Source organism: Mytilus californianus, unplaced genomic scaffold (genome assembly GCF_021869535.1).
Source record: "Mytilus californianus isolate M0D057914Y unplaced genomic scaffold, xbMytCali1.0.p SCAF_4, whole genome shotgun sequence".
Classification (NCBI taxonomy): domain Eukaryota; kingdom Metazoa; phylum Mollusca; class Bivalvia; order Mytilida; family Mytilidae; genus Mytilus; species Mytilus californianus.
In genome coordinates this window covers 66,442,383-66,464,800 of record NW_026262690.1, presented here as the reverse complement: position 1 = coordinate 66,464,800, position 22,418 = coordinate 66,442,383, and the positions used below count along the sequence as shown (strand labels likewise).

General features: G+C 32.4%; 1 protein-coding gene across 6 annotated transcripts in view; it reads left to right on the top strand.

The window, feature by feature from the left end:
- LOC127738376 (diacylglycerol kinase delta-like) overlaps window positions 1-19,886 on the top strand; it is a 116,103-nt gene extending 96,217 nt beyond the window's left edge. For 4 of the 6 annotated variants that reach the window (XM_052249592.1, XM_052249590.1, XM_052249594.1 and 1 more), the window contains 12 exons: window positions 264-422; window positions 949-994; window positions 1,327-1,440; window positions 2,988-3,122; window positions 3,715-3,854; window positions 5,724-5,835; window positions 6,570-6,599; window positions 7,256-7,351; window positions 8,614-8,742; window positions 9,743-9,860; window positions 11,810-11,949; window positions 12,466-19,886. In XM_052249592.1, coding sequence (XP_052105552.1) covers window positions 264-422; window positions 949-994; window positions 1,327-1,440; window positions 2,988-3,122; window positions 3,715-3,854; window positions 5,724-5,835; window positions 6,570-6,599; window positions 7,256-7,351; window positions 8,614-8,742; window positions 9,743-9,860; window positions 11,810-11,949; window positions 12,466-12,561 — 1,315 coding nt within the window. In that variant the 3' untranslated portion in view covers window positions 12,562-19,886. The remainder of the gene's footprint in view (window positions 1-263; window positions 423-948; window positions 995-1,326; window positions 1,441-2,987; window positions 3,123-3,714; window positions 3,855-5,723; window positions 5,836-6,569; window positions 6,600-7,255; window positions 7,352-8,613; window positions 8,743-9,742; window positions 9,861-11,809; window positions 11,950-12,465) is intronic. The other 2 variants (XM_052249591.1, XM_052249593.1) reach the window with 2 other exon arrangements.
- The last annotated feature ends 2,532 nt before the right edge of the window (window positions 19,887-22,418 follow it).

The following is a 22,418-nucleotide window of genomic DNA, read 5'->3' as shown; positions in this document are numbered from 1 at the left end:
AACCTCAACTTTGAAGCAGCCACTATCTCAGAAATCCCCTATTGCAAAGGGTAATTTTCAGTACATGCATTGCAGGACTTTGTCAGGAATATTCTGAAATTTGTAAATGTCAGTTTGTGAAATGTCTACAGTACTTATCAGTGATTAAACTATTTCAATCAATGATATCATTCCTGAGAAATATACTAAACAATACAGTTAATTAAAAAATTTTCATTGTGACAATATGAACATTTTCACTTTCATTGTAATCTTTGTTTCAGAAGTAGAACCAAAAATTTTATGTGGTATGGCGTTCTGGGTGGAAAGGAAATTTTACAGAGGACATTCAAAAACTTAGATCAACGAGTACAGTTAGAATGTGATGGACAGAAAATTCCTCTGCCTAGTCTACAAGGCATTGTAATACTCAATATTCCAAGGTATGGATCAATTTACTGTAGTTAATATAGACTATAAAAGCGTTTTCAAATTACAAAAAAGGCTCAATAAATATTGCATTTTTTGCTTGAAAACTGTATAGAATATTTCTGTCAACACATTTGCTTACTTAAGATATGTTGAATTTAATTTATATTAAATTTGAATTAAAATAATAATTTTTTTAATGATGATAGATGTAGGAAGTGGTACTTTAATTGACCATGCGATCACCAAAAAGACCAGGATGTATTTACCAAATTTGTACCAAGTTGTCAGGGAAACTTCAGATCTTCTCAGCAAATCTTTGAAATAGCATATACTTATTATATTTAGGTAGAATGTCTTTATATGACTACGACTTACTTCTTATATAATCTTGATGTCTAGAATTGTTGACCTCACTAAATGCACCACAGTTTTCAATATGGTATTGAAATAATACTGTGAAATCAACAAGCAATGTTTTGTATTGTTGAAATAACTGTTTTTACTTACAGATCTTACATATGTTTTTTTGTATTTCAGTTACATGGGAGGTGCTAATTTTTGGGGAGGAACAAAAGAAAAAGATGTGAGTATATTTTTTAGATTCATATATTATGTGTATTATGGATTAAAAACAAGTTTATAACAATTCAAATTGAAATAGGACAATGAACTGAAGTAGCTGTATTATTCTTGGAGATGTTTCAGCTAAATATAATATTCTACAGGGAATTTAAGTCTTGAATTATAACTTACTTTTGAAATTGTAAAAGTAGTCCAATAGTGTTGCAGATTGGTTTTATATAAAAAACAATATATTTTGGGGTATTTTTTGTAAAAAAAAAAAATTGTGCTTTTAATCAGAAGTTGACCACAAAAAAATGTAAAGTTCTTAATGTAATAGTTTCGTTATTTCAGACATTTCAAGCCCCAAGTTTTGATGACAAGATTTTAGAAGTTGTAGCAGTATTTGGTGGTATGCAGATGGCAGTCTCCAGAGTATTAGATATACAACATCATAGAATTGCTCAGGTATTTATATATTTGCTTTACACAGAATCTAAAAATTTGGAATTCTTGCTCTAAAGGGCATATGCATGTAATATTTGCCACTGTACTTTAAGCACCCATTGGTCAATCAATACTGTTGTTTGCTTTCAATGCAGAAGCCAATGTTAAAGGCATATTCAGGACAAAATACCAAAAATTAAAGCAACAGCCAATTTTTATACGACCGCAAAAAAATTTTGTGGTCGTATATTGGTATGACGTTGGCGTCGTCGTCATCATCCGAAAACACATTGGTTTTCGCACTCTAACTTTATTTTAAGTGAATGGATCTCTATGAAATTTTACCATAAGGTTCAATACCACAAAAGGAAGGTGGGGATTGATTTTGGGGGTTATGGTACCAACAGTTAAGGAAAAAGGGGCCAAAAATAAGCATTTTTGTAACTTCCAGACATAACTTGTGTGTTAGTGTATGGATCTCTCTGACATTGTACCACAAGGTTCCATATCACAAAGGGAATGCTGGGATTGATTTTGGGGGTAATTGCCTCCAAATTTAAGGAATTAGGGGCCAAAAAGGGGCAAAAAACAAGCATTTTTCTAGTTTCATGACAATAACTTTAGTGTAAGTGTATGGATCATTATGAAATTGTACTACAAGGTTCCATATCACAAAGGGAATGCTGGAATTGAGTTTGGAGGTAATTGCCCAAAACGTTTAGGAATAAGGGGCCAAAAAGGGGCCAAAAATAAGCATTTTTCTAGTTTCCAGACAATAACTTGTGTTCAAGTGTATGGATCTCTCTGAAATTGTACTGCAAGGTACCATATCACAAAGGGAAGGCTGGGATTGATTTTGGGGGTAATTGCCTCAAAATTTTAGGAATTACGGGCCATAAAGGGGCAAAAAAACGCATTTTTTTAGTTTCAGGACAATAACTTATGTGTATGGATCTTTATGAAATTGTACTGCAAGGTACCATATCACGAAGGGAAAGCTGGGTTTGAGTTTGGGGGTTATTGCCCTAAACGTTTAGGAATTTGGGGCCAAAAAGGGGCCAAAAAAAAAGCATTTTTCTAGTTTCCAGACAATAACTTGTGTTCAAGTGTATGGATCTCTCTGAAATTGTACTGCTTGAATGTTGTGTCCATACTTGCCCCAACTGTTCAGGGTTCGACCTCTGTGGTCGTATCAAGCTGCGCCCCAGCGGAGCATTTTATTAAGGCATATTGCGGTCAAAATCCAAAAAAATCAATGCAATGATCAATGTTTAAGGCATATTCAGGGCAAAACACCAAAAATTAAAGCAACAGCTAATAACACAAAATGCCAAAGCATCAACAAAAGGGCCAATGTTTAAGGCATATTCAGGGCAAAACACCAAACATTAAAGCAGCAGCCAATATTTAACTAAGGCATGTTCATGACAATACCAACGATTAACTCAACAACCAATTTTTAAGCCATAATTAGGACAAAATAAAAAGCAGCCAATGTTAAAAGCATATATTCAGGACAAATATACCAAAAAATTTCCTTATATGATTTATGTTTATGTATTTTACAGTGTAGAACAGTAAAGATAACAATAATTGGTGATGAAGCTGTTCCTGTACAAGTCGATGGTGAGGCTTGGAACCAACCACCAGGCTATATCAGAATTGTCCATAAGAACAGAGCACAGATGCTGACCAGGGACAGGGTAGGTCACAGTGCTGTTACAATTCCACAGTTAGTTTTGTGATTGTCATGGAGGTTGACATTTTAGCATTGTTTTGCTTGTTTTCTGTTGAATTTAACAAAGTATTTCTCCTTTATCAAACAAAAGGACTGTCATTTAGGCCCTGTCGACTAGTCTGTCTGTCTGTCCATTTGAAGCACTTCTATATTGTATCATAAGTCCAGACTGCATCAAGTAAAGCATATTCTTATGCAATGTGTTTATGCCTATAAAAGGAAGGCCTTAGTTTTTGCTGGTCATATGCTATGTAACATATTTGCTATCCTTGTAAACCACAAAAGTCAGTGGTGATTCTTGTCTAGAGCTGGTTTAAGGTAACTGGACTATGATAAATGGTGATGGTAAACTGTATTTGGCTTGTCCCACAAAGTCCACTAAAAAATATACCACATGTATTGCTTTGTATTTATCAATATCACTCAAAAATGTGCAAGTAGAGCTGTAGCTGACATGCTAAATTTATTGAATACCACAGCTTAGCACATGGATTTGTTTTCAGGACATTAGGCACCAAGCACACCACAATATCATCTTGCAAATTATTTTCATTCAGGCATTTGAGAAGACCTTAACCCAATGGTCAGAGAAACAGAAAACAGAGAGACCACGGAGTCCTCAAGCCATCCCTCTCTCTGAGGAAGAGTCAATAGTTTTACAGAGCTTTGTAGAGGCAGCATCCTCCCTTATAAAGTGGTTTGTACCTTATTGTGTAGTTTTTAGACACATGATCAAAGTCAAGTTAACAATTTTCAGACATTGTCTGAAGTATGAAAGTAATATCTAAAAATGAAACATTTTTATGCCCCCGCTGTAGCCGAGGGGGCATTAAGTTTTACCCTTGTCTGTTTGTCGTACGTATGTACGAACGAAAGTACATACGTCCCAAAGTTGGTTTCGGTTCTCTTACTTTAGTTTGCCTCAACCAAATGTTTTGAAACTTATACAAAATGCTTATTACCACAAAACACGGATCAAGTTTGAATTTTGGTGGCGTCACTTTAACCGTTCTAGAGTTATGCCCCTTTACAAATGGAAAAATTGCTGAATTTTTCGTTTCCGTTCTCTAACTTTAGTTAGCATCAACCAAATGTTATGAAACTTGTACACAATGCTTATTAACACAAAATACAGATCAAGTTTGAATTTTGGTGGTGTCACTGTAACCATTCTAGAGTTATGTCCCTTTACAAATGGAAAAATTGCTGAATTTTTCGTTTCCGTTCTCTAACTTAAGTTTGCCTCAACCAAATGTTATGAAACTTATACATAGTACTTATTACCACAAAACTCAGATAAAGTACAAATTTGGGTAGCATCACTTTTACGGTTCTTCAGTTATGTCCCTTTATAAATTTATATGATATGCAAGCGGGGGCATCATCTGTGTCCTGGGACACATTCCCCATTTATTTTCATTGCAAAGGGCTCTGTTAGATTGTTTTCAGTGTGAAAGATAAGTCTGTGAAATGAAAACTATATGCTCTTAATTTTAGGCTGAAATTGCCACAAGGTGTCATTTGAATAACATAGTAAGCTGTGTATTATTGTGTGAAATTCTAATGCAATAATTTTGTATCAATGGTTCTGATTGGATGACAGTAAGCGTACAATTCTCTATCTCCTTGTCTGTAACTAAGGAAGCCGACATTTTGAATTCCGGAATGTATTGACATGTAATTTCTCCAATAATAAGCAAAAAAACTTACATTTTGCACCTTCAAATTTTCTTTTTATCAAGTTTTATTCCATTCTGAAGCGGACAAGAAGCCAGAAGACGCCCGGTGTTTACGTTTGATGCTGGAAGCTTACATATGACGTCACATAGTTTAAGCGCCAAAGAAGATAACATTCTTTTCGGGAATTTTTTTTTTAATGAAAATTTTACACTGTAATAATGACTAAAATTCAACGATTTGTTTATTTTGCATTAGAATAGAGATAACTGTATTGTATTTGAAGCTTTGCGGACGTCCATCGGTAGTTTTACTGTCGCAAATATCCCTTTACCTGTCTCCGCTACGCATCGCCAGGTAAACTCAATTTGCGACAGTAAAACTACCGATGGACGTCCGCAAAGCTTCAAATACAATACAGTTATCTCTTAAATGGCATCCAGTAAATTGTAACCTGGTGTTATTAGTCCCCTACCGACGAAGTCGAAGGGGACTTTAGGTTTGCACTCCGTCTGTCTGTCTGTCTGTCTGTCTGTCTGTCTGTCTGTCTGTCTGTCTGTCTGTCCATCAGTCTGGCAAATCAGTTTTCCACACTTTTTTCTTCGTGCTTGAAGATATTGATTTGAAATTTGGTATATACTTTTATCATGACAAGATACAGATCAAGTTAAAATTATGTTCCGGTCTGATGAATTTGTGCAGAGTTATGGTCATGCTTGAAGATATTGACTTTTTATTTGTTATATAGTTTACACCATGCAAAGTTATAGATCAAGTTAGCATTTTGTTCCAGTACAATGAATTCTTAACCGGTAGGGGACTATGTATTGTAATGCAATACTCTCAGAATGCTTGTTTTATTATAAACTAGAATCTATCTTTATTTCAGTGTGAAAGTAGTTTCCAGGAAGTACAGTGCTGTTGAAGAAGATTTGTATCCCCTAGCAACCCAGTCTTCAGAATTCTTAGACAATTTGTTTCCATCAGGACGACTAGCTGATGTATGTATTTAAATATTTACCTCAATTTTTATGTCAACATTGAACCAAACCATACACAAAAAGTTGTTGTTAAAAAAATGGATATTGTTTGTTATGTGAAATGCTCACCTGTCAACTTGCAATACTTTTAAATCTCTATGTCTTTTGTATGGTTACCATTTTGTCTTATTTATGTTCATTTGAATGTGTAAATGTTGTTTCATTCAATTTAATTTGACGTCATACAGCTATAATTTAGGTGGTGAAAAAAGAAAGTATGAAGAGCTATACTTCATGTATTAAGATAGTTTTAAGATATATGTACATGTAGTAGTATACATAAGTACGTTGATATTGATAAGCCTGAACTTTGGTGAATGTAAAATTAATAGTAACTGACATTTTAGGTTATTTTTTGGCCTATTAAAGGACATGAAATAGTACTACTATTTTAGTTTCAGCTGTAAATTTTAGTTACAAGTTTTCATAATCCCTGTTTAGGGATAAGTAGCTCAGTTTTTGAAATTAAGGTCAATTGCAAAAATGTAGATCATCTTAGTTCTCGTACCAAAAATCTATGGCCAAAAATTTTCACATTCATGGCAAATATAAAGAAAGTTTTTGTAATTGGTAATTAAAAGTTTATCAAACTTATTGAATAAAAGTGAAATTGAAATAAATATTAATAATATTAAAAAAGAATTTGGTATAATATTTTCTTGTTGATAAATTAGTTTTTGTTTTTATTTAATCAGCTTGATACAGATGAAACTGAAATAAGCCAGGTTGATATATGTTGTCGGGAATGTTGTTTAGCTGAGGGGCTCTGCAATAGGGGTTGACATGTTTCCACTTAACAAATTCACTTGCAAATATATAATTCCACCTTTCATGCTGAATAACAAATGAAATATTTGTACTGTCCCTTACAACAAATTGATGTTATCCCAGCTTAAAGCATGCCAAGCATGAATCATGCAGTTTAAGTAGATTTTTTCATGATAAAAGTATTGATTCAGATGTTATTACAGCCTTGTGTCAAATTTTTTGTTAGTATAGATGTGCTTTAGTTTGCTCAGCATGAATTGATGTTGATATTGTATCTTTAATTCACTGAATTGTATCACAATCACACATTCATTTTCTTGCAAGTGGCAAAGTCTGTTTTGAATTGTTATTATCAAGTAAAACAAAAAGCAACTATCAGTTTCTGTGCATAAATGTGATCAGGATATGTGTTTTAATTTCAAATTTATAAAATTGTACTATAAAATAATTATTCAATTTCTGCTTTTACTTTGATGAAATTATGAATTTAAAAAAAATGAGCAAGATGACATTAAAATCTGTTCTATTAACCTATTAAGAGAGAATTCATTGCACTGTTTTAATTGATGATTTTAGATTTTCAAGATGTTTGAATGTTTTGATTTATTTGCAGCCAACAGTACGAAGTCAAGTAACAGATTTTATACGTAGTGTCCAACATCTTTATAATGATACCAATGTCTTTCTTACTGATAAAGCAGCTCTACTAGTAAGTAAATTGATTTTTATGCCCCCCGCCGTAGCGGAGGGGGCATTAAGTTTTACCCTTGTCTGTCTGTATATCCGTACGTCCGTCTGTACGTCCCAAAGTTGATTTCCGTTCTCTAACTTTACCTTTGCCTCAACCAAATGTTATGAAACTTATAAACAATGCTTATTTCCACAAAACACAGATCGAGTTTGAATTTTGGTGGCGTCACTATAACCGTTCTAGAGTTATGTCCCTTTATAAATGGAAAAATTGCTGAATTTTTCTTTTCCATTTTCTTAATTTTAGTTTGCCTCAACCAAATGTTATGAAACGTATACACAATGCTTATTACCACATAATACAGATCAAGTTTGAAATTGGGTGGCGTCACTTTTACAATTCTTGAGTTATGCCCCTTTATAAACATAAAAACTGCTGAATTTTTCGTTTCCGTCCTCTAACTTTAGTTTGCCTCAACCAAATGTTATGAAACTTATACACAATGCTTAAGTATGAAATTGGGTGGCACCACTTGTACCTTTCTAGAGTTATGCCCCTTTATAAACATAAAAATTGCTGAATTTTTCATTTCTGTTCTCTAACTTTAGTTTGCATCAACCAAATGTTATAAAACTTATACACAATGCTAATTACCACAAAGTACAGATCAAGTTTGAATTTTGGTGGTGTCACTTTTACCTTCTAGAGTTTTACCTGTTTACAAATGGAAAAATTGCTGAATTTTTTGTTTTTGTTCTCTAACTTAAGTTAGCCTCAACCAAATGTTATGAGACTTATACACAATACTTATTACCACAAAACTCAGATCAAGTACAAATTTGGGTAGCGTCACTTTTACTGTTCTTCAGTTATGTCCCTTTATAACTTTATATGATATGCAAGCGGGGGCATCATCTGTGTCCCTTGGACACATTCCCCATTTATTTTTTTTTAGAAAAACCATGTTATCCTTTATTAGTATTAAAATATACAGTATTTATTTTATCATATACATAGATATTTTGTGAATTTAAAGTAAAATAAATAAATAAATACCTGAGGTGAGGAATTTTAATTTGGTAAAATGATATTGATAAAAGACATAATCAAATGTCTGATTCAAAATCCTTATGATGTTAGTAAGAAAAGTAAGAGTATTACAGCATTTTTATGAAAAAAGAAACAGAAATAAAAAGACCAGCAGAACAACTGCCACTGAAAGAAAAGTTGTAAAGAGATTTCTGTTTTGTTCATTTCTAAAATATTTTTATTCATTACAGAGACTAGATTCAGATGTGACGGATCAGCTCAGTATGTGTCTCGCTCAGTTAGATATAGAATTACAGAAAATTTGTCAGATATTTAACCTTCCATTCCATACACCATCACCATCCGTTTCTCAGGAAGAGGTTAGTATGTCTCGCTCAGTTAGATATAGAATTATAGAAGATTTGTCAGATATTTAACCTTCCATTCCATACACCATCACCATCCATTTCTAAGGAAGAGGTTAGTATGCCCGCTCAGTTAGATATAGAATTATAGAAGATTTGTCAGATATTTAACCTTTCATTCCATACACCATCACCATCCGTTCCTCGGGAAGATTTTAGTATGTCTTGCTCAGCTACATGTAGATATAGAATTATAGAAGATTTGTCAGATAATTAACCTTTCATTCCATACACCATCACCATCCGTTTCTCAGGAAGTGGTGAGTATGTCTGGCTCAGTTAGATATAGAATTACAGAAGATTTGTCAGATATTTAACCTTCCATTCCATACACCATCACCATCCGTTTCTCAGGAAGAGGTAAGTATGTCTCGCTCAGTTAGATATAGAATTACAGAAGATTTTTCAGATATTTAACCTTCCATTCCATACACCATCACCATCCGTTTCTCAGGAAGAGGTAAGTATGTGTGAGTACTTTCATCCATCCCCTTTTCTGTCCATCCTGTATCAGGGTAAAGTTATGGTCTTATTGTTAGCATTTAGGCCAAACTGGTAGGTTTTCACATAAATTAAACTGGCCACCCATGTATTACTGACTTGAACATGCTTTCTGTTTGGACTTAAAAAGTGTTAGCAGTCTTTCTGTTGATTTTTACTGCTGTGCTAAGACTAAGTTAGACAGATGCTAAATGAACTATTTCTAAAGTGACATTCATGTACAAAAATACAGTCAAGTTACTAGTAGCTAAACGTCTTAATAGTTTTCATGCTGAGGGACAACCAAAAGAGCACTGTTTGTTTGAAAAACAAATGAATAGATGTAATACCAAACTTTGTTAAGTAACTGAGTAAATTTGTTAAGTATGGCTTACCTCAGTGTTAGTTGTGAAACAATTGACGAGTAGACCCAATAAGTACACATCTCTTTAATACTGTTGATTTTCTATTTCAGCCTCTTACTCCCAGTATAGAACAGAGTAAAAAAGGCAAACCTGGTAGATTAAAGCATGTATATAATAAACTGAAAGGCAAGAGTAAAGACAAAGATAGCAAAGTTAACATTCCAGTTTGTAAGTTTATACTTTGAATAAATATGAAAATTAAAGAAGATATGGGGTAATCATTAATTAACTTGCCACTCAACAACACTACCTGACTTTATGAAGCAGTTATTTGCAATGAAAGAAATAGTGTTCACAATATAAAATATCAAAACTACCTGACATGCTGTTTTAACCAGACAATTCATTTATGATTGGATTCATTTTTATACGCCTGTTTACGGGACGTATTATGGTATACAGTTGTCTGTCAGTCCGTCCGTCGTCAACATGTCGGACAATAACTCAAAAAAGCTTTAACCAATTTGCATGAAACTTTGGTGAATTGTTTATATATATTGACGTGAGCTCCCTTTCAATTTTTATTCATTAAAAAAGGGGGATTTTCCAGTTTTCGGACAATAACTCAAAAACACTTTCACCAAATTGCAAAAAACTTTGGTGAATTGTTTATATCTATTGATGTGAGCTCCCTTTCGATTTTTATGAATTTTAGATTTTACGTTACCGAGTTACAGGGTTTTATTCATTAAAAAAGGGGGATTTTCCAAATTTTGGACTATAACTCAAAAATGCTTTGAGCAGTTTTCATGCAATTTTGGTGAATTGTTTATAGCCATTGACGTAAGCTCTCTTTTTATTTTTATAAATTTTTGATTTTACGTTTCCGAGTTATGGGATTTATTCATGAAAAGGGTTGATTTTCCAGTTTTTATACGCCCGTTTCCAAATTTCGGACTATAACTCAAAAATGCTTTGAGCAGTTTTCATGCAATTTTGGTGAATTGTTTATATATATTGACGTGAGCTCTCTTTCGTTTTTTATAAAATTTAGATTTTAAATTTCTGAGTTATGGGGTTTTATTCATTAAAAAAAGGGGGATTTTCCAGTTTTCGGACAATAAGTCAAGAATGCTTTCGCCAACTTGCAAGAAATTGTGGTGAATTGTTTATATCTATTGACATGAGCTCCCTTTTGATTTTTATAAATTTTAGATTTTACGTTTCCGAGTTACAGGGTTTTATTCATAAAAAAAGGGGGGATTTTCCAGTTTTCGGACAAAAACTCAAAAATGCTTTCAGCATTTCTTATGAAACTTTAGTGAATTATTTGTATGTATTGATGTAAGCTCCCTTTAGAATTTTATAAATTTAACATTTTACATTTCTGAGTTATGGGGTTTTATTCATTAAAAAAAGGGGTGATTTTTCAGTTTTCAGACAATAACTCAAAAATGCTGTCACCAATTCTCATGAAACTTTGGTGAATTGTTTATATCTATTGACGTAAGCTCCCTTTTTATTTTCATAAATTTCTAATATGTCATTGAGAATTAATTGAACTTTATTTGTTTATAGTCTGACAACAGATTTACTAAGTATTGCACAACAGCAAGAAATCTTTAATTGAATATAAATTCAATTCATATAACCAATTTCAAGTTCTTTGACTACATTTATTCAGAAACCTATAATATGTCAAATATTTAATTACAATCCAAATTCAGACCTGAATCAAGCTTGAATATTGTTTCAATTTGTTCCCCAACTGTTCAGGGTTGGACCTCTGCGGGCGTATCTAGCTGCGCTCAGCGAAGCAGTTTATTGGACAATAACTCCAAAGTGCTTTGAGCAGTTTTCATGAAACTTTGGTGACTGGTTTATATCTATTAAAATAACCTCCCCTTAGTTTTTTATAAATTTCTGATATGACATTGAGGAGTTATTTATAACTTTATTCTTTGAAAAAGCGACGGGCGTATCATGCACTCATGGCGCAGCTCTTTATTCAATATATGATTTGAATTTTTTTTTTAACATTTAAAATTTGACAAATGAATTTTGAAAATCTATACTATTGAGACATTTTTATGGTAGTTTTATAAATATTTTAAGCCATATTGACCATGCTGACTAATGATATATTTTATTGAAATACTCATTATTTTTATTTTTAGCATATAATGTATACACTTGGACAACAGATGATGTGGGTTTGTGGTTAGAGTCCTTATCACTAGTAGAGTACAGAGATTCATTTATAGGGCATGAAATCAGGGGCACAGAACTCTTATCCCTAGATAAAGGGGACATACAGGTAAATAGATAGTGGATGTTCTTAAAATTTGTTTCTTACGGTTTCTTGTGAGGAATTTCTGTAATCTATAATTCAGTGTGTAGAATCAAATAAGACTGATAGGATTGCAATGCTTGAAAATGATATAGCCGCAAAATAATTTACTCACATGTATGATTTTTATGCCCCACCTAGGGGCATTGTGTTTTTCGGTCTGTGCGTCCGTTCATTCATCCGTTCATCCGTCTGTCCCGCTTCAGGTTAAAGTTTTTGGTCAAGGTAGTTTTTGATGAAGTTGAAGTCCAATCAACTTGAAACTTAGTTAACATGTTCCCTATGATATGATCTTTCTAAATTTAATGCCAAATTAGAGTTTTGACCCCAATTTCACGGTCCACTGAACATAGAAAATGATAGTGCAAGTGGGGCATCCGTGTACTATGGACACATTCTTGTTTTAATTATATGTATATAAAAAATATATTCCTAGGAAATAATTTAAACAACAACTGACCTGTATATAAATTTCTATTTTAGGATCTAGGAGTTCACAAAGTAGGCCATTTGAAAAGAATACAACAGGGGATTAAGGAGTTAAATAATCGTATGGCAGCTTTTGAGAAATCATCATGACAAAATAGTACATAATAGTTAATGGTGTCAAGTCTAATATGTGTTAATGTCCTGTATGGATAATGTTCAGATGTAACATCATAAGTGGCACTGTCTATGTCTTGTCGCATCAGTATGCTACATATTTATATGTCACTTACATCTTTTAATTGCTGTATTAATTTACTAAGCACCAAAGTACTTATTTAAAAAAAAAAAAATCTACCTAGTGAATGATAGTATTTGGCCAGAAATTTGGGGAAGTTAATTGTTGAAAATTAAGAAGATTCACATTTTTGTTCAAAGAAGATTCTGAAAGTTAAATTTAATTTAATAATGGATGTAGCTTTTATTCACAATGTTACTGGGTTTTTGTAAGGGGCTCCTTCCAGATGAATATACATTGTTTCTGAAATATGGTTGTTACCAGTTGAAAGTGCTTAAAAGATTTGAAATTCTAAACTAGAAGTAGTACTTCAGAATACTTATTTGTTTTTTGTTGAGTAATTCAGAAAAAAAATACTTAAGGCTGTATCTTCCAATATTTTGTCAGTACAGATAGATATATTTGTTTTGTCTGACTTTTAAAATCGTAAGTGTGTTAAGGCATTTAGAGCTACAAAAAAACTTGCAATTGAAATTTGTATTGATGTTGACAGTTTAAATGGATAAAAAATTGAACTATCAAACTTAATGTCAAGATTATATCAATCACATTTCTGTCTAAAAGTTTTTTAAATCCCATAGTCCTGAGAACAAGATTCAATCTTTATATAGTGAGTAAAAGTGTTAAAGAAGGGATAGTAACAGGTGTACCAACTTCAGTTACTGTATTGAGATTAAGTAATAGTACTTGTTTTCTCATTGTATAATTAAAAAAAAATGATAAAACTGGACACTATTAAAAAAATTCCTCTTAAGAGGCAAAACTCAGCATTGTATTGACGTCAGCATTTATTGTAAATGCTTTAATAAAATGTGTTTGTGCGTGACTTTAATAATTTTGTCCATGTGTTATGTGTAAATTGTATATGAAATGCAAAGACATTTTTCTACTTTTTCAGATAATTGTCATTTTTAAATAGTAGCTATTAAATGTTAAATATTGTTGGGACCAAAGCATTGTTTATTTTTTGTACTATTTTTTATGAGTGAAAATTATTTACATTCAACTGAGAATTGATCTTATAAGGTTCAGTTAAAAAATTACTGAGTGTTTGTCTTCTTTAAATTTGAAAACTTAGAATTTTAAGAATTAATTAGAAGAAATTAAAAGATGCTTTGTTTATATATTTTTAAACAACATGGACAAATTTCAGATTTCCATCATTTGCTGAGTTGTTCATTAATAAAATCATATTGAAATGAATGTACTTGAATTTATAGTGTTGTTGTGTCAAGTGGCAGTCTTTAATAAAACTATTGCCAAACAGATAACTTCTTTTAATTATACTCTTAAAAAATTATAGTTAACATATTGTTGCTTATAGCTTGAATATAGTATTTTTGAGTTTTTATTTAACTTTGACAGTTAGCTTTTGATGGCAAAATTTTGTGTTTTTTTTTGTTTTTGCCCATATTCAGAATGTACATTTTGATTTATGACCCTTTGGAAAAAGTAAATATCTTCATTGCTGATAAAAATGTATTTGATTTAAAGCTTAACCTTCATTATTATAAAAGGATGATTCTTTGAGCATATCTTTTCTCTTAGTTTATGAAAATGTTGAAGAATAGTCCTTACAAGTGATCAAAATTGAATATGAGTTTTGTTTCATCTTCAAACATGATGAACAGATTTTATTCATATTACAGTCAGTTTGGCTGATCTTGTTTGTCAAATAAGTCTGTATTTTTTGACATAAGATCAAATGAAGTATTGGAATCACGAACCAGCATTGTAATTTATAAAGACAAAAATTAACAATTTATTTGAATACAAACAACAATAGACATTTAAAAATATGAAGAAAATGTCATATAAAGGCATCAATAGGATGTGAATGAAAAAAGGATATTTCCCTCTTTGTATTATCCATGTCATTTAACCTTTAATCCTTGAGAATGGTACTTTATTATTGATCTCATTTTATTTTTGTAGCATAGTATATATGTCTGATCATTGTCAGACCAAAGATTATTATTTAATATCTGTAAATATCTTTTGTTTGTATAGAAGAGTTATTTATTTATTTTTATTTTTATAAAAATTGGTACACAAGATGTGTTTTTTTTTTTTTCATTTGCTTTGTTTTTGTTTGTTTGGGTTAATTATTTTATTAATATCTCTTTTTAGCTCACCTGACCTAAAAGGTCAAGTGAGCTTTTCTCATCACTTTGCGTCCGTCGTCCTGCGTCCGTCGTCCGTCGTCCGTAAACTTTTACAAAAATCTTCTCCTCTGAAACTACTGGGCCAAATTTGACCAAACTTGGCCACAATCATCATTGGGGTATCTAGTTTAAAAAATGTGTCCGGTGACCCGGCCAACCAACCAAGATGGCCGCCATGGCTAAAAATAGAACATAGGGGTAAAATGTAGAATTTGGCTTATATCTCTGAAACCAAAGCATTTAGAGCAAATCTGACATGGGGTAAAATTGTTTATTAGGTCAAGATCTATCTGCCCTGAAATTTTCAGATGAATCGGACAACCCGTTGTTGGGTTGCTGCCCCTGAATTGGTAATTTTAAGGAAATTTTGCCGTTTTTGGTTATTATCTTGAATATTATTATAGATAGAGATAAACTGTAAACAGCAATAATGTTCAGCAAAGTAAGATCTACAAATAAGTCAACTTGACCAAAATGGTCAGTTGACCCCTTAAGGAGTAATTGCCCTTTATAGTCAGTTTTTAACCATTTTTCGTAAATTTTTGTAATCCTTTACAAAAATCTTCTCCTCTGAAAGTACTAAGACAAATTTAACCAAACTTGTCCCCAATCGTCCTTAGGGTATCTAGTTTAAAAAATGTGTCCGATGACCCCGCCCGCGAACCAAGATGGCCGACATGGCTAAAAAATAATACATAGGGTAAAATGCAGTTTTTGGCTCATATCTCTGAAACCAAAGCATTTAGAGCAAATCTGATGAGGATAAAATTGTTCATTAGGTCAAGATCTATTTGCCCTGAAATTTTCAGACCAATCAGGCAACACGTTGTTGGGTTGCTGCCCCTGAATTGGTAATTTTAAGAAAATTTTGCCGTTTTTGGTTATTATCTTGAATATTATTATAGATAGAGATAAACTGTAAACAGCAATAATGTACAGCAAAGTTAGATCTACAAATAAGTCAACATGACCAAAATTGTCAATTGACCCCTTAAGGAGTTATTGCCCTTTATAGTCAATTTTTTACAATTTTCATAAATTTTGTAAATTTTTGTAAATTTTTACAATATATTTTCCACTGTAACTACCGGGCCAAGTTCATTATAGATAGAGATAATAGTAAGGAGAAAGAATGTTCAGTAAAGTAAGATCTACAAACACATCACCATCACCAAAACACAATTTTGTCATGAATCCATCTGTGTCCTTTGTTTAATATGCACTTAGACCAAGGTGAGCGACACAGGCTCTTTAGAGCCTCTAGTTTTATTTAAATATTATGATTTGGTTATTATTGTATGTTTTGTTTTGTCTTAAATTATGAAATCAACCAAAGGGTTCATTTGTACTTGATTGCAAGGCACTTGCAGTTATCTTGTGATATCAGTTTCTCAGGAACTCCACAGATTTGTACACCATTCTATTAAATAAACATGTTGGTTTTGGAGAAGTATCAATGGTCCTTTTCATATCATTATTAATGTACCGGTATTCATTGATTTATTTCATTCTGTATGCTTTAAAAGGATTTTACAATGGCATAATTTTCACCTTCAAATTTTCAACTCACTTACTGAATATTGTTTTTAAAGTATGGAGAAACTTTAAAGTGAGTCGATAGAATTTCAGAGGACATGATGTTACACAGTCAGTTGTGAGCAGTTTCCTTTATTATAACATCGCAAGAAAGAAATCTAACTGTTATAATGATAACCGCTTAAAATGTTTTTAAAAAAAGTAATTATTTTTCGAATGAAACAAGACAAATATTTGTGTTTTCTGAGATGCAACCAACACTTTCACTAAATATGGGAAAAATTCTCCAAAACCATAACTTGTATCTTTATTTTTCAAGGATCTCATCTTGCCATTCAACAGGTTTCAAAATCTTGAAAATAAAGCTGTATGACTGCCCTTAAATATGACTTTGTTTCAGATTTTGATCTGGATGATCATACCATATCATGGACTTCACCATTTCTACCTAGATTATTTAGCGACAGCAGGCAACAAACTTATTTCTTGAAAGACTTGAACTCTTATGGTTTTGAGAAGTAGAAAAAAAGATGTATGGTTTCTGCACATAGTTTTGTCTTTTTTAAAATTAGACAAGAAAGTCCCCAAAGTGAAAAAAGCTCAAATGGCAATGGATGTCTCTGTATCCATGCCAAATTCTTTAAAACTGTTACCCTAATTTTTGAAAGCTGTAAACAATGATTTGTCAGAACTGAGGAATAATCCAGGAATCAGCTTTAATGGAAGATATTAGGGATTTGCTTATGTGAAAGTGTCATATAATAATGAATATAAGACAGTAGTTTTGTACAACTATAAATTGTCCATTTTGATCAACTGACTTTAACCTGCAGATGGCCAGTAATTATGTTAAGGATATAGGGCAATGGTCCAAAGGTTAGTAAAATAATGGTCTTTTTTTTAGTCAAATATATACATATATAATGTTTTATATATAATGTTTTGCAATAGAATATTTTTTCTTGGTTCACACTAAACTTAATATTTGAATTTTTGATGGTAATTAACATATCAAATAGGTAAGATCTCCTGGAAAAAGTGAAAAAAGAAGACTTGAAAATATGTTTCTGCAATAGCTTCAAGTTTTGCTATTGTTAGCTTCAATTCCCAGATTATTTTTTTGTCATTTAATTAATCAGTTTGACAAAAATACTCAAACAAGTTGCAATAAGTTCATTTCAAAAATCCAAAACAAAAATGAACAAAACTCAAGAAAGGATTATGTGTGCTTAATTCAAATTATCAGCATTCCATTTTACAGATCATGTCAAATCATTTTAACAATGGGTTTTAAATGCCCTCAAGCTGCAGGCCAGCTTTCATACATTAAATATAAAAAGTCATGCTAGTAATGTGAATATTTGTTATTGATTGGTATCTAATTGTGCTGAAGATATACACCAATTTCAAGTTTGTCTGCCATTGAAGGAAATTTAATGTTTTACACACAATTTTTTTTAAGGGTCATTACTGAAAACATTTGACGCCACAAACCAAAGTTATTGTTTAATAAACATATTCAGTTCAACTAGTGCGAAGTTAAGATCAGTTGAAGTGAAATCCTTGAACTTGAAATTGGTGTATTGAAAATACATTCTTGCTGGTTCAAAATTTGAAATATAATATACCTCATTCATGTATAGTAACTACATTTTGTCTATGTTTATAAGTCTGTAAAACATGTGCTGTTGTCTGATATTGTGTAATGCTTTTTGATGTGTATTTTTGTAATGTATCAAGTCTTGTATGAATTAATCTTACAGTGGTCATTATTCTAAACAAAAGTAAATCTATGCAATTGCATGCAGGAACCTGTATCCATTTTTACCAGTTTATCTTAGGCTGACATACAGTTGAGCATAAAAGTTTCATGCAAATTATGCATATTTATTTAGTTATGTTTTAGATTGTCAATTAATGAATTTTCATTAAAGATTAAAAATAAATAGCATTTTTCAAAAACATTTAGCAAATTGTCACATGTTAGGTTTATCCATCCATGTGCATGATTCACATCACTAGTAGTATTTCCTTATGCCTCTTCAAAGATATTTGCGTGGAATCACCAATTATGTTTGACCACTGAAAGATTAGAAAAGAAAACTGTCCCTACTATTTGTACATATGTTCTTTTTACCTATGTCTTTCCATACAGTTATTTTCATTGAGAACAAATTTATTGCCCTTGTTGAATTTTATATAGGAATACAGTTGATATGTCAGTATATCTTGAAGAAATTTATTTTGTCTTTTATGGATAGATAATTGTTTGAAATGTCTTTATTGCACTTGTATGTGTGAATGTAACTTTTAAGGAAATTTTATTTAAGTTGTTAAGCTAATGGATGGGGAAAATATTTCTTTGCAAAATTATAGTATGGACAAGTTTTCAATGCAAATACACATTATAAATTTTGGGCTTCCGAAGCAGTTTTCTGGATTAACTTTCATTAGGAAAGCTCAAACCGAAATATTTGAAAGCCAGGGATGTATAGATACATATACTCTACCTTGAAATATGTGTGCTTATTAAAACAGTCTTCAAATGGGAACAGTCCTCTACAAACCTTTTTTTTTTTATTTAAATCAATGGCAATTTGTGTTTTTGTGTCCTACCTGATAAAGACAAAATATTTCTCAAGATACTAAGTATGATCTATAGTATGTGTTGCAGAATACTCATGTAAAATTCTTATAAATGATATATACAGTCAAACCTACCAGCAGATATAATTCTCTATGTACATGTATGCTCGACAAACACTGCTTTTCTTGAATGTCATTGATGACTGTCAAAGTTTAACTTTCACAAAGGTCAGTTTCATCATACCGCAAGATCGAACCAAACCTAGGTTAAAGTTTGTCCATTCTAAAATCATTAGCAACCCTGCGTGTCAACTAGGATGGACGTAAGAGCCTCTGCGTTACCAGAACATTCCAAGCCTTTTATAAGATTTTGCTCTGCCAAATAAAATCAAATTGGTGAAATTCCTTTAATGATCATCTTCCAAATTTTGTATGATGGTTTCACCTATTATCTAAGATGGCCTTCAGAGTATTTTGTTTCATCATTTCTTCAACATACTCTACTAATTTTACCCATAAAAGATATAGAAATCCTTTCAGAATCATATTATTTGATCATGGGGGACTGTATGGGTGGTAATAACACCCTTCTAATATACATACTGTAGATCATACAGATGATGTTGTGCAAGTTTATATTTGTTACAGATATTGTATGAAAGAAAAGACACAGATTTTCTACCTTTGTATGATAATTGTTAAACCTTAGTGTTAATATTTTAATATATTTTATGCTTTTGAAACATTTTCTACAATATTTTGTTGTTTTTTTTCACAGTTCAAGTTTATGCATTCATCTAGTGTCAAACTGTGATTTTTTTTAATTAAAAATCTGTAGACCCATAAATATTGTTCCTTTCAAAATGTCATAAAAACAATAAAAATTTACAAGATTTGTGTTTTTTCTGTGACATGTTAATTGGTTGTCTCATTTCATAGGTTCAATTCGCCTATAACAATGTAACTGGAGGGCCTTCAACAATAAGCAAGCCCATACAGTATAGTAAGCTTCAAAAAGGCCCAGGCATAACAAAATGATAGACAATTCATAAGTGGAAAACACCAATAGCAGACAGCAAGAAAGGACAGTCTCTGAGAAAATGGCTCCTGGTTGTCACTTAAAGAATGTGGCAGGGTTGAATTTATTTGATAGCGCTCAACCATTCCCTAACCTGGTACCAGTACAACAGTAGAATTAACTTTGAAAATCAGATGAAAGCACCTTGACTTGTCGGATATGTAGACAAAAAGTACCAATCTGAGAGTACTCAAATATGTAAAGCTAGTTCAGTGCCCTTTTTCAACAAATAAATAGACCATTTGTTTAAACATTAAACTAGAGGCTCCCAAGAGCCTGTGCCGCTCACCTGATTCTACTTTGGTTTTGGAAATCATGTAAAAATAGATTAAAATCATAACAGATACCCTAATAATGATTGAGGCCAAATTTGGTTTAATATTGGCCCTGTAATTTAATCAAAAGCAGAAGACTTTTGTAAAGTTTACAGAAATTACCAATAAATTCATTGAAATTGTAGAAAATGACTTTATAAGGACAATGACAAATCAGCTACAAAGTAACAACACTTGGTAAGCACCTCAAAAGAAACATTCATACCATGTTTGGTTTCAATCCATTAAGCGGTTTCTAGAAGAAGACATTTGTATATTATTCCCTTAGGGTCCTTTGTTAAACTAAGTCCCCCGTTGGCAGCCATCTTGGATGATTGATTGGCTACAAAGTAACATCACTTGGCCAGCACCTCATTAGGAACATTCATGCCATGTTTGGTTTCATTCCATTCAGTGGTTCTCTAAAGGAAAACATTTGTATGTATTGTCCATATGGTCCTTTGTTAAACTAAGTCCCAGCTGGCGGCCATCTTGGATGATTGATCACCTACAAAGTTCCAACACTTGGTCAGCACCTCATAAGGAACATTCATGCCATTTTTTATTTCATTCCATTTAGTGGTTCTCTAAAAGAAAACATTTGTATGTATTGTCCATAGGGTCCTATGTTAAACTAAGTCCCTTTCTGGCGGCCATCTTGGATGATGGATCAGCTTCAAAGTAACAACACTTGGTTAGCACGTCATAAGGAACATTCATGCCATGTTTGGTTTCATTCCATTCAGTGGTTCTCTAAAAGAAGACATTTGTATGTATTTCCCGTAGGGTCTTATGTTAAACGAAGTCCCCCTCTGGTGGCCATCTTTGATGATGGATCAGCTTCAAAGTAACAACACTTGGTCAGCACCTCATTAGGAACATTCATGCTATGTTTGGTTTCATTCCATTCAGTGGTTCTCTAAAAGAAGACATTTGTATGTATTGTCCATAGGGTCCTATGTTAAACGAAGTCCCCCGCTGGTGGCCATCTTGGATGATGGATCGGCTTCAAAGTAACAACACTTGGTCAGCACCTCATAAGGAACATTCATGCTATGTTTGGTTTCATTCCATTCAGTGGTTCTCTAAAAGAAGACATTTGTATGTATTGTCCATAGGGTCCTATGTTAAACGAAGTCCCCTGCTGGTGGCCATCTTGGATGATGGATCGGCTTCAAAGTAACAACACTTGGTCAGCACCTCATAAGGAACATTCATGCCATGTTTGTTTTCATTCCATTCAGTGGTTCTCTAAAAGAAGACATTTGTGTGTATTGTCCATAGGTACTGACGGACGCCATGTGATGAGAAAAGCTCACTTGGCCCTGTGGGCCAGGTGAGCTAAAAATCAGTTCATACACCTCCAATTGATTTAAAGATGTCATAAGCAATGTTTACTTTCACATATATCATGAAGCAAACACACCAGTAAGAAAGAGCCAAGAGGGATATTTTTACTTCATTACAAAATGGATATCAAAAAGAAAACTAAATTCCAGTAGAGGTCATAAAAATGAATATAACATCGATGTTCCTGAAAATGCTGAGTATGTGAAGAATCAGTATTGCATCCGATACCACATTGACCAACACGCCATAACTATAGAAAATAGAACAAATTATGTCGTAACATTAATAATCTTTTTTGACTTGGCAATTATGTAACAATTAAGACAACTTATTACCTCACCAATAAACCAATTTTATATCTAATTAAGAACAAAGTTAAGAAGGGATTATTGGAATACCCCTAGTGTTGTTGGCATCTATAGCCAGTTCCCCAAATTACAAAAGTCCTATGATTTGGTGAACATATGCATCTTGAAGAGACTGACCATGTACAATAAGATAAAGGCTTGTTTTTATTTCATCCTTGTTTCTGTGCTTCAAATGAACTGTCCAGAACCTTTTGTGGGCAATATACCTCACATAAAGGGCTTAAGCTTATTACCCGATTGCATTGTTTTTTTTGTAGTAACTTTAGTCCAGATTCTTTTTGGCTTCAATTTTTTTTTATAATTGAATAATAATGA